Genomic DNA, 16,337 nt, shown 5'->3' on the forward strand with positions numbered 1-16,337 from the left:
AAATAAGTGACTTACAAAAGCTTTTAACAAAATTTGGTGCAAGCTGTTTAGAAAGAAAGCTGCCTAGGAAAGAAATCACAGCATTTCTTTCACAGGAAAGAAATCCTGAAAGCCTTACTGTAGACCTGAGTGAGATTTACATCGCTGTTCTCACCCGGGAGAACTGTTTAATGCCCCTGGGCTAACTGATGAATAGTTCCAATCGTTTGACTTTGAATCAAGTGCCACAGTTGAGCACCATGTGGCTTTCACTTTTCATTTCATATCTCAGAACAATCAAGTTAACATCTTAATGAAGTCAAGTCATTCCTTTCATCAAACGCTGCTTTGACATTTTCTCTTTTCTTGTTGACATTCATTGGTGGGATGCTAAGTCTCCGTTAACTGATGGAAACCCTCTGCAGTCATTTAAGAATGGGAGAGAAAGCATTCAGACGCTGTGGAAGATCTAGCCAGAGCCGGGAAGCTGGCAGTTGACACTTCTGTTGAGAGTTGAGGACATGAACAGTTCCTCGAATGATGGGCGAACAGAAAATGGGTGGGGGAGGGGTGTGGATCCACATAAAATCGTTACATAAAATTATAGGGAAACGAGGACCAGAGAGGAGCTCCTGGGGACCACCCCTCAGGGGCCCGAGCGCAGCCCACCCTGGTAAAGCACACTCTGGGGACCCCCTGCCCCACGTCTGCCCGTGGGAGGGGGTGGGGGGACGCTGTGCTTCAGTGTCTGCGAGGTCACAGAAACTCTGTGGGCCGACCCACGGATGAGGACAACGCCTTTTCCTAGGAAAGAGCCTTGTGACTCAGATTTCTAGTCAGCCCAGTCACCCTAAAAACAGATTGTGACCCTCAGATCAAGTGATTTTAAATGAATTGGGTAATACTAGTATTTTTAGAAAAGCAAAGCCCTATCTCGCAACACCTAAGTCAGCTAAATCGTCTTTCTAAATAAAGCATAATATTTATTTCCATGATTTTTACCATCAGTCATGGCTCCTATGTTATGCCTCTGATGATATTGTGAAGGATTACAATAATACTGTTCATTCACACTTGGGCTTGTGAACTCTGTGGCTTAGTTACCGTAACACCCTCGAATGTTTTATCTTGTTTAGGTTCCGCCTTATGGTTGATAGGCATGCTGGTTAATATCCATTCAGATCATGTCCTGAGGAACCTCAGGAAACCAGGGGAGACTGGCTATAAAATACCAAGAGGTATGTACCAAAAAATGGGGTATTTATTCTAAAATTGACTGCCTGGAGAATTCCATGGACAGAGAAGCCTGGTGGGCCACGGTCCATCAGGCTGCAGAGTCGGGCGCAACTGAAGTGACTTAGCGTGCATTCTAAGGTTGTGTGGCCTGATGCCTTGCTGTTTGGGTTTTGCCAGAGCTTGTAAGTGAAGTATAGTGTTCATTAGCTGCAGGGTTTCAGTCTGTCACTGTTACTAGTAGTAGCAGTGACTCATCATTGTTTTATTAAAATGATAGGAGAACCAGTTCTGACTAATGGAAGCAAAAAGGAAATTCTAGTTATATCTGTGTTTGGAAAGAGCATATGAGTAGGAATTAATGGTCTACAAGGGGTGTCCAGCACTTCCTTTCTTGCCATAGAATAGAATTGATACCTTGACTGACCCTCTCTCCAAAACACTTTAAATGTTGAGTAAAATTTTTAGATTCATCAGTATGGTATCAACAGCAGAAGTGATCCTCAGAGGGCAAAATCTAAGTGAGGGCTAAAGTCCTGAGTGCATCTTGGTTGAATTGGTGACTACCTGCTGACCCTCAGGGTGGCTCACAGCCCAAATTCGTGCCACTTGCCTGGTCTGAAAAATACCTTCCAGCCGCGAATTAGGATCTTTGGGGTCCTGGGGGTGGTGGTCTCACACCACGGTCGAGGCAAACCCAGATCCCCAGGGAACCTGTCTTCAACTCAGGTCTCGAGAGCCCAGCAGACCCTCCACCGTGGAAGAAGGGCCATAGTCAAAAGTTGCAGAGCCCATGAGGAACAGAGCCTCATGAGCAAGGACTTCATTGATGTGCATGATCTCAGAGCTTAGAATCCAGATGCAGGTTATAAACTTTCATATTTAAAACTTACATATTTAAACCATAAAGGGATTGAAAGTCTGAGTAAAGGAGTAGCATACTATAAAAAGAACTATATAGATATATAAGTTATAAAAACAATAGAGCTTCTGAAAAAGAAAATTTTTTAATCAGTTGGTAAAGCTAAAAGCTAAAAGAGTGAAGGTGAACAGCTCAAATAGCAGCACTCAGTTTGGAATCCTTGTGTTTATCTTCCTGGAAACCATACAGAAATAACAGCGGAACAAATGACCGAAAAACCCCGTGAACCTCAAATTACTTGAGCTGTGGCCCTGGGGTTATCCTTGGAGTGTGCGGCTCTGATCTCTGGCCCAAGCTCCTTCCACCCAGCCCACTCCCAGCCCCACTCCCAGGCGCCTCACCCTGCTCTGCCCCTTGAGTCCCCCGCACCCTCCCTGGGGTGTAATAACCCAGGTGTATAAGGAGCCATCTCGTCCATGGAGCACCCCCCATCCTTAGAAGAAGGTCTGGCCTGTTGTGTAGACTTACTGAGTCCAGGAAAACTTAATGAGTGAACGCACAAGTGAATCTATCCTTGAAAATTCATGTTTTCTTCCCTTTTTTGTCTAGGAGTTCCTCGAAGTCCATCTTATCAAGACTAACACTGTTGGTCCGTGCTCCCCAGCCTGGTTTAAGCTTTGTTAGCTTGACTCGTTAGCTAGTAAAGCAACTTATTGAAGTATGTTAAAGCCTAAGCATTCTTACGTAGTCAGATAAACAGGTGAATATTGATATAGGCATGCAGGTATGACCAGAAGTTGTAATAGAAATAGTAAAGCTGGTCTTAATGGATGTGTCTCAACGATGCAAGTTCTGTAAAGGTCGCGTTTTTCCAGAGCTGGTTTTTATGTTGTCCCCGCAGCTATGCACAGGTCTCTCTCCAGTCAAGGTGTCATTAGGCATTTGTTTTTTAGTGAACGTGCTGCCGGCTCTGTTTTCTCCTAGGGGGCTTGTTTGAATACATATCTGCGGCCAACTACTTCGGAGAAGTCGTGGAGTGGTGTGGCTACGCCCTCGCCAGCTGGTCCATTCAGGGCTGGGCTTTCGCTGTGTTCACCTTCTGTGTCCTGTTCACCAGGGCTCAGCAACATCACAAGTATGTTTGAAAACACGTTCGACATTTTTAATTTCTTCTCTGATCTCCGTAGCACAATCCTCAGGTTAGATTTTAGAAACGTTCGTATTAATTTGTCAGATCCCAGTTTATACCAGGCTTTAGTTAAACAAAAGGGCTTCCCCAGTGGCTCATACATGAGAGAATTTGCCTGCAATTCAACAGAGCCGGCTTTGATCCCTGGGTCAGGAAGATCCCCTGGAGGAGGAAGTGGCAACCCGCTCCAGTATTCTCACCTAGAGAATTCCATGAACAGAGAAGCGTGGCCGGCTACAGTCCATGGGGTTACAAAGAGTCGGACACAACTGAGTGACTGACACTTTTAGCTACGTGAAAGCAGAAAAACACAAATGTCCAAAGAAATGCCTAGCTGTAATCATCAGGCATGTGTCAGCATCCTTGTCTGCTTCACCCTGTTCTGAGCATCTTGGATATTCCTTGGCTGGGCTCCATGGTCAAGTTAAATGTCTGGCAGGGGATTGTGGGTCTGCTGTGGACTCGCCCATGACAAAGGGGAACGCCGACCAGACAGCAGGAGTTGGAAGAGTCGGCATCGTGCCCTGGCGAAGTCCTGTCCCGTAGGTGTGCCCCACCGCCCAGGCCGGGGGTCCCCAATGGGCTCTGTACCCCGAAATCACATCATTTTCCAGAGTGTGGGACCTCGACCCTTATCAGATCCCCGAAAAGGCCTGTGATGTGTTGGACCATCAACATGAAAAACCAAAGGTGTTAAAGATGAAGTGATCTTGAAGGGCATCTGCCCAGCCTAACAGGTAGGAAACCGAGGCTCGGGGAACAAAGCCTCAGGCAGGTTGGGAGTCACGCGTCCTGGGACAGGGGTGCTCCCAAACTGGCTCAGCATCGGGACGGTCTCCCTGATGCCACAGCGGTGCTGGGAGTTTGACGTGTGTCGGATTGTGACCTGACCCTAGGAGTGAAGTCTGTGCAGATGGGGCTGGTTCGGATGAGGTGGCACTGGAAGTCGGGCCCGAGGACTGGTGTCCTTGTGAAGAAGGGGAATCTGGACACAGATGGAGATGCAGAGAAGAGACGGCCACCAGCAGACAGACACAGAGGGAAGCCAGAAGACAGAATGCAGCGGTGCCGTCACGGACCGAGGCACCCAGAGGCTGCCAGAAGCTGGGAGAGGCAGGGACGGACCGTCCCCTGGAGCCTGGGAGGGAGCGTGCTCCTGCCCACACCTGGGTGGTGGGCTTCTGGCTGCCAGGCGGCGAGAGCAGACGCGCCGTCATTGCAGGCCCCAGTGTTGTGGCTCTGTGTTGCCGCAGCCCTGGGAAACTGGTGATGCCAGCCCTTCTGGGGTGCAGCGTCCCTGTGGCCATGAGCACAGGCGGGGAGTCTGAGACGCTCGGTTTTCTCCTCTGCTGGTTGATCCCTGCCATCTCAGGCCTGCAAAACATTTTGCCCAGAACCAGAAAGATCCACGCTCTTCACAGGACTGGCTGAAACCATATATTATCATCTCTTTAGACTAAAAATATCTAATGTCTTGGAAAATTTAAAAAAAAAATAGATTCATGGAACAACAGTATATTTCGTAAGACTTCGATAAAGATCTGTGATTTGTTTACGCTTGGAAAGTCTTCACTCACGCGTCAGTGACCTGTCCCTGGCAGAGGAAGGCTTCTGGAAGAGAGATTGGGAACAGGAAGCTTTTCATGAGCTAGAAACACACAGACACGCAAACGGTTACAGGGTTATTCCTCATTCAGCAGAAAGGCAATGAGATGTCAGTTCAGCCTCGACAGTAATAAATTCAAGACAAAGCAGTGATATCCAGACCTGGCCAGGTCACATAAGCTTTGATTCTAAGGGTAGAAAAATGAACGAGAAAAGTAATAGAAATATGCTGCTTGTCCTTTTAGAAGTGTCTATGGCTGGATGAATCACAAGCTGGAATCAAAATTGCCGGGAGAAATATCAACAGCCTCAGATATGCAGATGTTACCATTCTTGTGGAAGAAAGTGAAGAGGAACTAATGAGCCTCTTGATGAGGGTGAAAGAGGAGAGTGAAAAAGCTGGCTTAAAACTCAACATTCAGAAAACTAAGACTGTGGCAGCCTGTCCCATCAGTTCATGGCAAATAGAAGGGGGAAAAGTGGAAGCAGTGACAGACTTGATTTTCTTGGGCTCCAAAATCACTGCGGACAGTGACTGCAGCTATGAAATTCAAAGACCCTTACACCTTGGAAGGAAAGCTATGACAAACCTGGACAGTGTACTAAAAGCAGAAATAAATCACTTTGCCGACAGAGGTCTGTATAGTCAAAGCTATGGTTTTTCCAGTGGTCATGTATGAATGTGAGAGTTGAACTATAAAGAAAGCTGAGCACCGAAGAATTGATGCTTTTGAACTGTGGTGTTGGAGAAGACTCTTGAGTGTCCCTTGGACTGCAAGGAGATCCAACCAGCCCATCCTAAAGGAAAACAGTCCTGAATATTCATTGGAAGGACTGATGCTGAAGCTGGAGCGCCAGTACTTTGGCCCCATGATGTAAAGAACCAACTCTTTGGAAAAGACCCTGATGCTAGGAAGGATTAAGGGCAAGAGGAGAAGGGGGTGACTGAGGATGAGATGGTTGGATGGCATCACCTACTCAGTGGACATGAGTTGAGCAAACTCTAGGAGACAGTGAAGGCCAGGGAAGCCTGGCGTGCTTCCCTGCATGGAGTCACCAAGAGTCAGACACAACTGAGCGACTGAACAAGAAAACACACGTGTGAAGTGTATATATATATACACATATGCTGTGCGGCATGAGCAATCGTAGGGGATCTCAGTTCTCTGACCAGGAGTCAAACCCGTGCCCCCTGCAGCGGAAGCACAGAATGTTAGCCGTTGGACCGCTGGAAGACTCCTTAGAGCAGGGCCCCAACTCCCGGGATCTGATGCCTGGTGATCTGAGATGGCGCTGATGTAAAAATAAAAGAAGTAAAGCACACCGTGCATATAGTGTGCTTGAAGCATCCTGAAACCGCTCCCCCGACCTGGTCTGTGGGCAAACCATCCTCAAAGCCAGTCCCTAGTGCCACAGAGGTTGGCAGCCTCTGCTTTGAAGTCTTCTCTTGAGGTGGATTTGAGGTCTCAGTGGTTAAACAAAGTAGAACAGCTTCCCGGGCTGCACAGCGCTCGGAGCTGACCCGAGGGCTGCGCGGGTGAGGCTGTCCTTGTTGACTTTGGACTGCTGCTGGCCTTCACGCTTGCCCTTCCGAGGCCACTGTCCCCAGTCCCCGGGCAGGGTCAGGAGAGGGACTCACCTCCTGCCCTCCTGCCCTGCTGACCCACGGGAGGCCCTTAGGAGCCAGCTGGTTCATGTCCTGGGTCCCGAGCAGGATGTCTTAGTCCATTCAGGCTGCTGTAACAAACATGCCATAATCCAGGGCCTTGTAAACAAGAGACATCTGTTTCTCCCAGTTCTGAAGGCAGCAAATCTGAGATCCAGATGCCACCAGCAGGGCCAGTTCTGGGGGAGGCCCTCGGCTGGGTCGCAGATGGCACCTACTCACTGTAAACTCATAAGGCAGGAAGAGGGAGGGGCCCCTTTAATCAGGGCACGGACTCCATTCTTGAAGCTCCATCCTTATCACCTCCCGAAGGCCTCACCTCCTGATACTATCATCCCCTTGGGCCTTAGGTTTTTCACATGACTTGCAGGGTTCACGTTCAAACCATAGCACAGGCCAGTGTGAGTCAACACTTGGATTGTGCACGTACTCGGCTCCATTGCTGTGTGTAACCCCTCTTGCCTCCAGGCACATCACTGATCTGGAAAAGTCCATGGTTACCATGGCCTCTAACCCCTCTTGCCTCCAGGCACATCACTGATCTGGAAAAGTCCATGGTTACCATGGCCTCTAACCCTTCTTGTCTCCAGACACTATCACTGATCTGAAAGTCCATGGTAGCTGTGGTCTCCCAGGTGGCTCAAGTGGTGAAGAGTCCACCTGCCAATGCAGGAGATGCAAGAGATGCGCATTTGATCCCTGGGTCTGGAAGATCCCCTGGAGAAGGAAATGGCAACCCACTCCAGTATTTCTGCCTGGGAAGTCCCACGGACAGAGGAGCCTGGTGGGCTACAGTCCAGAGGCACAAAGAGTCCGACATGACTGAGCATGCACACACACACACACACACACACACACACACACACACACACACACCACACACACGTGTCAGGGGAGGTGACCACCTCCTTAGGGTGCTTCTCTTGATGTGTCTTTGGGGGATGCAGAATAGCGCATGAAAGTACCATGGCGATCTTCCTCGTCACGGCTCCATGCGGATAACAGTGTTGAATTTATCTAAAATCAACAGGATTTTACTGACTCACTTTCAGGTTGTTGGTATATGTCATGTATTTCTGCCCTCTTTATAACAGGTATATCTCATATATTTCTGCCATCTTTGGAAATAATAGCTAATTATTTTCCATCGTTGTTTTCAGTCTGTTTAACATTCACTGTGCTCAGAAAGATAAAGATCATTACAGCATACTAACACATATATATGGAATTTAGAAAGATGGTAACGATGACCCTATATGCAAAACAGAAAAAGAGACACAGATTTACAGAACAGACTTTTGGACTCTGTGGGAGAAGGCGAGGGTGGGATGTTTTGAGAGAACAGCATGTATATTATCTATGGTGAAACAAATCACCGGCCCAGGTGGGATGCATGAGACAGGTGCTCGGGCCTGGTGGGCTGGGAAGACCCAGGGGAATGGGGGGGGGGGGGGAATCGGGATGGGGAACACATGTAACTCCATGGCTGATTCATGTCAATGTATGACAAAACCCACTGCAATGTTGCGAAGTAATTAGCCTCCAACTAATAAAAATAATTGAAAAAAAAAAAAAACATTCACTGTGCTTGGGGAAGCTCCCTTTTTCCATCTATTTCTCCATTTTGTCCAATCGTTTTTTCATTTTTACTCCATCCACTTGGCTGCAACCCTTTCCACAATGAATGAGTGTGCCTTGGTTGACTTCATTTATAGTCAAAAGTGAAAATGCCTGTTTGTTTGGTTGGAGGTTGTGAACGAGCCCTGTTGCATGTTCCTAGATTTGTTTTGAGAGCTGCCCAGCCCGTAGCTGCGTGCTCTTGCCACAGACCCCGGGTCTGAGCCCTGATTCTCCTCCGAGGACTGGAGAACACTCTCAGGGTCACCAAACCATAGTCAGGACACACCTGCTCAGTTCCCCTCCGCTCCCCGAGTCTGTCTGCTTCTGGGGTCTGCTGAGGTGGCCCCCCAGCCTCCTGATCAGCCTGTTTATCACATGCCTGTAACTTTCCTTGCCAATGGAAAATAGGTGTCACATCTTCTCGAATCAGGCTGTACCATCAGATGTGTTTAGCGATCCATGATACCGACACAGTCAAGCTGTGTACCTGAGATGCCAGAATTTTTATTACTATACTTTTTTGATTGGAGTATGTTTCCTCATTTCTACTGTAGTATTACTACTTTTAAAAAAAGGTCAGGATCCCTTTATGAGGAGACTATTGTCCATTTTGTTAGCATCTGTCAAACGTTTCAGTGAGAAAAGTAACTTTTTTAATGCATTTTTTTGTTTGTCTTATTTCAGGTGGTACCATGAGAAATTTGAAGATTATCCAAAATTCAGAAAAATCATGATTCCGTTTTTGGTTTAAGTTTGTCGTCAGTGGGATTATCTTTGACTTGAAGCTTTTTGATGAAGTTTCTCTCGGGACCGTGTCAGTGAACTGATTGATGTCTTTGAAATTTTTCTGGTACTTCATCTTTTTTAAGATTTCCTCTAGGAGTTTTTTCCCTTAGCAAATGTGTACGCTGCCTAATAACAGTCTAATCAAACTGAAATCACAGATTGAAGTATGACGCTGCCCACTAACCAGATCAGGAATCTGAACGCCTCTGATTTGGGGTCTGCTTCCGTGGAGTGGGGCTTGGTGGCTCAAATGGGAAGGAATCCGCCTGCATTGCGGGAGACCTGGGTTCGGTGCCTGGGTTGGGAGCATCCCCTGGCCAAGGGCGTGGCAACCCGCTCCAGTGTTCTTGCCTGGAGAATCCCATGGACAGAGGAGCCTGGCGGGCTGCGGTCCACGGGGTCGCAGAGAGTGGCACACGACTGAGCGACTAACACTTTTTTCACTTTCAGTTTCCATGAACTGAAACATTTCTGTATCCCTTACACCTCGACAGCATGAGTTTAAGGTCCAAGGTGACATCCGCCTGCCCCCTCAAGCCAGAGGCATCTTCTGTCTTCATGTCCCTCATCCCGCCAGGTCAGACAGTTCTGGGTACCCACGGTGTACCCACAACCTCTCACAACTGGGTGCTGGGCGGGCAGAGGAGTTGGGCCTGGAGAAAGGCCCAGTGGAGGCTGGTACCAAAGGCTTCTGGCACCCGCTCCAGCCTGGTCCACCAGGTGACCTCACTGGGGGCAGCGCGCCAGGGGCATTCTCCAGGAGCACGGGGCTGTATCCCCCACAGGAGGACTTCCTGGTGGCCCTCGGCTTGGGGCATGAAGGTGCCCAGGGCAGCCCTCCCATCAGGTCCCTCACCAGGAGCTGCTGGCCTGGGATTTCTTTCCTTCCTCCTTTGAGGTAGAATTGGAATTTTTTCAGGCTCTTTTTTTTTTTTTCCTTTTAAAGTACTTCTCAAGATTGCACACCTGCAACTTGAAGCAGAATTTCTTTTTTTCGATGCTCCTAACTCTACAGGGATCAATAATAATAACATTTGCTAGGTGTTGCCGGATGTGTCAGAGGAGCCTCCCCTTTTGGAAGGCTGCTGGGTCTCTGCTGTGAAGATGTAGTGAACACCCAGAGAAGACCCCCTCCTCTCCTCCGTCGCTGCTGCATTTGCAGAGCTGGGAACTGGAACGGGTGCGTGGAGAGGGTTCGTGTTCGCTTACAGTTGCTGACCATGCTGGGTGACGGGACTCCAGGGCTCACCACGTTGTGTCTTAGGCATTCTTCAGCTGCGCCTCCAGGCAGGGAGCACGCCCTCTGGCCCCTGCCCCCCGGACCCCTGGGCACCCCATCGGATCAGCCCCCCTCTCCCCTTCTCCTGGGTCACCTTCCCAACCAGGGGCTCCCTCCCCACGAGTTTTCATGTAGAAACTGTATTCTCGGTGTTAGCGGTTTGCTGCAGTCCCTCGGGGTTTTCAAAAAGCTTTTCCCGATGTGGTTGTCCTTCATTTTAACTAAAACTGGAAAGCTTTTGCAGGGAACTTTAATGATCAAATAAACTCTGTGCTTCATTTTACCTAAAAAACTGGAAGGCTCTTGCAGGGAAACTTTATGATCAAATAAACTTTGGACCTTTTTCTGACTGAATAACTACTTGAAACCATAAAACTAAATATTAAAATGTCTTCTGGAAAACTCAGAAATCTGAGCAAGCCTTAACTGATTTGGGCCCTGGGTTCTGGAAGGCATACCTGGCCAGAAAGAGGCTTGTCAGAGAGGCCCACTGGGAGTTCTGCATCTGTCGGTGCTGCTTTTTTTGAGTGACCAGAATTTGGGGTTCAGTGGTGGTTTGACGCACGGTTCCTGCTTCACTGGCATGCACCGGCTCTGTGATTGACACAGGAAGAGATCTCGGTCTGCCTGTCTGCCTGTCTTCCATTTACTAGACTCTGTAATGTAGCAAGCTATGACAGTTCGTTATTGTGTTCATTACAAAAATAAATGAGATTAATAAAATTACCGTTAGAGGCTCAGTCATTTTGTTCCTCTTCTCTGTGGATGATTCTTCACACTAGAAGTTCAGACGGTAATGTGACTTTCAGCCCTGCAGTCTCCTTCCCACTCATATTAGCATTTCGTGTGTGTGTGTCTCGGTGTGTGTGTGTGAGTCACTCGGTCCTGTCTGACTCTGCGACGCTATGGACTGTAGCCCGCCAGGCTCCTCTGTCCATGGGATTCTCCAGGCAAGAATACAGGAGCGGGTTGCCATTTGCTTCTCCAGGGGATCTTCCCGACCCAGGAATCGAACTCGAGTCTCCTGCGTTGCAGGCAGGTTCTTGACAGTCTGAGCCACCAGTTAAGCCCTTACATTTCATAGTGCCCAATGTTTTCTGTTTTGCGGTAGAGCTGTGTAACATCATTTATATAAATTTTATGCATTTCTGCCAGTGTTATTTTTAGATATTTTATTCTTTAGATATGTTATTCTTGTGAATGACACTATGTCCCCAAGTACATTTTATAACCAGGACGAATGAAAGCTATTCACAGTGATAAAGAATTCTCCTGCTAATGCTCAGACTCAGGTTCAATCCCTGGGTCGGGAAGATCCCCTGGAGAAAGGAGTGGCTACCCGCTCCAGCATTCATGTCTGGAGAACCTCATGGACTGAGGAGCCTGGCGAGCTGTAGTCCGTGGGGTCACAGAGAGTTGAACATGACTGAGCCACACCCACACATTGATGCTTCTGTGTTTGTCACATCCAGCCGTGCTTCTTGTTTGGTTGCTGAGCATGTTGGACCCTTGGCGACCCCATAAGGCTGCAGCACTGCAGACTCCCCTGTCCCTCACTGTCTCCTGGAGTTTGCTCAATCTCCTCCAGCCATGCTGCCAAGATTATTTTATGAATTCCAGCTTTTTGTTGTTGTTCCTCTCAGGTTCTCCAGCTTCGCAGCGTACCATTCTCAGATGCCTTAAATAGTTCTTGTTTTGCAATATTTGAAGCTGTTGGTATTGTTGTCTGCTGCTTATATTAGCAAGACATTCGAGAGCAGGATTAAATAATAGAGGTGATTGCTATGATTTTTGTGTAATCTTAACAGGAATGCCTAACTCAGAATTATTATTTTGATCACTTTCATTTTCTTGTGTGGTTATTGTTCAGTTTTTTGCTTTAGCCTTTGGGATCATGTCTTTGCTGTTTTTGTTAATTTTCTGTTTACTAAGATTTTCAAATTCACTTCACACAGTTGGAAAAGGAAGACAAGGATTTCCCAGCAGGTGTAGAGGAGAGGACAGAGTAAGGCTGGGTTCCCTTGGACATTCTGATCTTGTAGTTATTCATTGGTTACTCTCAGTGCTTATCTTTTCTGCCCGTTTTACTCTAACTTTTACATTTTTATGTGCTTATTTATTCTTGGTTGTGCTGGGTCTCTAGTTGCAGCGTGCGGCCTTTCCCTAGCATGGTGCTCAGGCTTCTCATTACGGTGGCCTCTCTCCTTGGGGAGCACGGGCTCCAGGCTCTCCGGCTTCAGCAGCTGTGATGCACGCATGCGGAATCTTCCCGGGGCCAGGATCGAACCAGTGTGCCCCGCATTGCAAGGCAGATTCTCAACCACTGGGCTCTCATGGAAGCCCTGATCCACATGTTTTCGGAAAACGAGTCTTTTTTTTACTTTTCAACCGTTTGGGGGGATTTGATTTAAACATTTTGTTGTTCTTTCCCCATGTGTGGGTGTACTGGAGATTATCATCTGTGCGATTTCTCCCTTGACGAATCTGAGTTCTCCTTTGTAGCCTCAAACCTTTTTTATAAAATACAACACCATTTTAAAAGTTGGTGCTGTTTCTTCTGTAGTTAATTCAGATATAGTATTTATACTGTTAACATTCTCTCAGCCTTTTCTTCCAGATCACATTTTCATTTTACTTCAAACGGTCTTTGCTCTGTTTTGTTGCTGTTGTTCTTCCTAGTTTTCCACTCTGTGATCTGTACCTGTTATCAATATAAGATAATCTACCTGCTGAATGCTTGTTACCTTAACTCTGCTTTGATAAAAAGGTGCCCACAAAGCTCTTTTTGTTGATAAGTTCATCTGGCATTTCTTTGCCTGTCTCCTCATTCCAAGTTTTTAAAATTCTTTTGTTTTAGTTATCTTTACCAACCTAACAAATGGACTTTGCCACTGAAAGCTCAAATTCTTTTACTAAGTGAAGTGTTCTTTTACACTGAAATGTTCTGTCTTTTATCACATTTTATGCTTTTATTACTTGTTTGCAGCTGCTTTTGTTTACTTTCTATAGTGATCTGGAAAGGAGAGTTCCTTTTTTTTTAAGCATCCTTAGGGATGGTTTGGGGCTTCCCTGGTGGCTCAGCAGTTAGAGAATCTGCCTGCATTGCAGGAGACCCAGGAGATTCAGGTTCAATCCCTGGGTCAAGAAGATTCCCTGGAGGAGGAAATGGCAAGCCACTCTGGTATTCTTGCCTAGAAAATCCCATGGACAGAGGAGCCTGGTGGGGTACAGTCCAAAGGGTCACAGAGAGCTGGATACGACTGAGCCCTGAGCTCCTCGGAATGGTTCTCTGTTTTTAGGAGCACACTTAGAAGTTCCCAGTGAAGTATGATAAGCTGAACATACGCTTTACTTCCCTCTGCTGCATCTTGACCGCCGTTACAGTCCCTGGGGAGGAGTTTAAGGGTTGGGGTTGGCCCTGTCACGAGAATGAGGCTGAGTCATTGCAGCCTCTCCACAGCCCGTGTGCGAGTGGAGACGGGTCGCGTCGAACAGAGGTACTGTGACATGCATGCATGCTCAGTCATTGCAGTCGTGTCCGACTCTTTGCGACTGCAGCCCGCCAGGCTCCTCTGTCCATGGGGATTCTCCAGGCAAGAATACTGGAGTGGGTGGCCATGCCCACCTCCAGGGGATCTTCCCAACCTAGGGATCGAACCCACGTCTCTCACATCTCCTGCATTGGCAGGCGGGTTCTTTACCACTCGCACCACCTGGGGCTGTGATGGTGGTCGCCCCTAAATGCCAGAGCTGATGGGAGGGTGGGGGGCTAACTGCACAGATCCCCATAAAGAGGACGCAGAGCCCAGAAATCAGCTCTGTGCTCATCCCCAGGGGAGACATGGTGGGCGCGGGGCTGGAGGGCTCTCCAGGGAGAGCCGGAGCGAACAGATGGTGGCATCCTAGGAAAGAAGGCCTCCATGTTTCAGTCTGCAGGAGCCATCCCATGTAGCATGGTGGTTGTCACCATCTGCCTTGGGCTGCGTGGGAACCTGCTTGGGGTGGTATTGCCCCTCAGTGACAGCTCCTGCTCTGCTTCTGGTGCTTTTTGAAAGGTGTGAACTGACGACCAAGAATCACCAGACACTTAGAAAAGTCGCTGGCATGAAAAGCAAATGGTTCTGGAGAAAACCTCATTGCAGGAACAAAAGGGAAATGTTTTTTTATTTTAATTGTGACATCTGGGCAACTCAGCGTGCACAGATGAGTGGACATGTGTGGGACAGTTATCATGCACTGAAATGTGACTCAGTGACGTGAAAGACTGGGTGGCTGATGGAGGCTCACATACCACACCCGATGGCCGTTTTATATCCGGATATGTCAAGACCTCTCAAATCTCAGTAATAAATATTTTAAATATTTTTTCATGGGTAGAAGGTTTGAATGGCCACTTCACCAAAGGGTATGTACAAATGGCAAAACACACAAAGATGCTTACCATCTTTCGTCACTAGGGAAACACCAGTCAAGCCACAAGGAGATACCACTACCCACCTCTTGGAATATCTGAAATTAAAAAGGATGAGCAACCAAGCCTTAGCAAGGATGTGGAGGCCCAGGAACCCTCACAAACTGCTAGTAGGAAAGGGGGGATGCGATCTAACAACCTTGGGAAGCACTGTGACAGCTCATTAAAAAGTTAAGCGTACGCTTCCTGTATGTTTCAAACAGTTCACTACTAGGCATTTACTCAAGAAATAAAAGCATTAAAAAAAAAAAAAGAAAGAAAAGCATTTATCTTTACAAAAACGTTTACACGAATGTTCACAGCAGTTTTACTTATAATAGCCAAAAGCTAGAAACAATCCAGTTGTCCGGCAACAGATGAATGGTTTAGACATACTGTTGTGTGTCCATCCAGTGGAACACTACCCTGTACTAAAAAGGAATAAAGTATGAATCTCCACAAGAGCATGAATATATCTCAGAATCATTTTGCTGGCTGAAAGAAGCCAGTTAATGAGTGCCAACTTCGTTGTGTGCAGATAAACATTTGCCTGGGAGTGCAGGCAGGGGGGTGGGGTCTTACAAAAGGGCATAAGGAAATCTTTGGGGTTGATGGTCATTATCTTGGTTATGTGAGGAGTCCACAGCTACATGCATCAAATTATAGACTCTAAGTATATGCAGTTCATTGTTATGTCCCTTACATCTCAAGCTTTAAAAATACATTATTAACATTCACAAGACAATAAGATGTGAAAATGAAATGATCAGAGAACGATGAATCTAGTACCTCAGAAAATGAGAATATGATAGAAGAAGTAGAAGGTTAAATCAAGGTTGTCCTAGAAAATATAACTGAATACCAAAGACAGGGCACCACAGCGCCAGGTAGGAGGCCCCACATCTGATTGTACATTTCAAACTAGGGGAACTCAGACTAGACAGGAAGCGGGGGTTAGCTTTCTGGTGAAGGGAGGAAGCAAGGTGCAAAACAATAGCGGGAGAGTGATGCAGAGTTTCAAGTTGAGAGGGAAACACTAAACAATGTGTCCGTGGAGAATAGTAGACAATGAAAGTATAAAAATGATTGGATACCCAGAAGTCCTTGACTGTGTGAAGGAAAGAGTTCTGATCTCCCAAGACAAGAGGAGACTGGAATTCAGCGGGGCATCGAGATGACTTCAGTGTTCCAGAGTGGGTACTTTTCCTTGTTCGTTTTAAACATCTAAAGCAAATACATCACGTCTATTTTTCAAGTAGTAATACTCATGCTGGGTGGCTACGTTTGACTTTGTGGTTTCGTGTGTTCTTTTATATTTTCATTAAACAAGAAAAGAATACATAAATGGACAGTGGATTCTGGATGGTGAGGAAACTGAAGTCAAGATGCTGTGAGGAGGAAAGAAGGCAGGCAGTAATCGCGGCGTGTCTTGCGTCGAAGCCCCCATGCACAAGGAGACTCCCAGGACCATGGAGAGCTCCCCGCAGACAGCCATTCCGTTCTTAAGAATGGCTCCCACTTTCCTTCATTGTCATCGTTGTTGAGGGATCAGAGGCAGCACAGGTTGCTGAGAGCACCTTCGAGATTTGATGACAGTTCTTGCACATTGAATGAAGGCATTTAATGGATGGCAGGCACTGTATCGCTGGACCCCAAGGGAGAAAAACC

The 16,337-nt window shown here is 47.2% G+C and overlaps 1 protein-coding gene across 1 annotated transcript in view; it reads left to right on the forward strand.

The window, feature by feature from the left end:
* SRD5A1 (steroid 5 alpha-reductase 1) overlaps positions 1-14,511 on the forward strand; it is a 40,287-nt gene extending 25,776 nt beyond the window's left edge. The window contains exons 3-5 of the mRNA XM_065905755.1: positions 1,116-1,217; positions 3,059-3,209; positions 8,839-14,511. Coding sequence (XP_065761827.1) covers positions 1,116-1,217; positions 3,059-3,209; positions 8,839-8,905 — 320 coding nt within the window. The 3' untranslated portion in view covers positions 8,906-14,511. The remainder of the gene's footprint in view (positions 1-1,115; positions 1,218-3,058; positions 3,210-8,838) is intronic.
* Positions 14,512-16,337: the final 1,826 nt, after the last annotated feature.

Source organism: Muntiacus reevesi, chromosome 14 (genome assembly GCF_963930625.1).
Source record: "Muntiacus reevesi chromosome 14, mMunRee1.1, whole genome shotgun sequence".
Taxonomy (NCBI): Eukaryota; Metazoa; Chordata; class Mammalia; order Artiodactyla; family Cervidae; genus Muntiacus; species Muntiacus reevesi.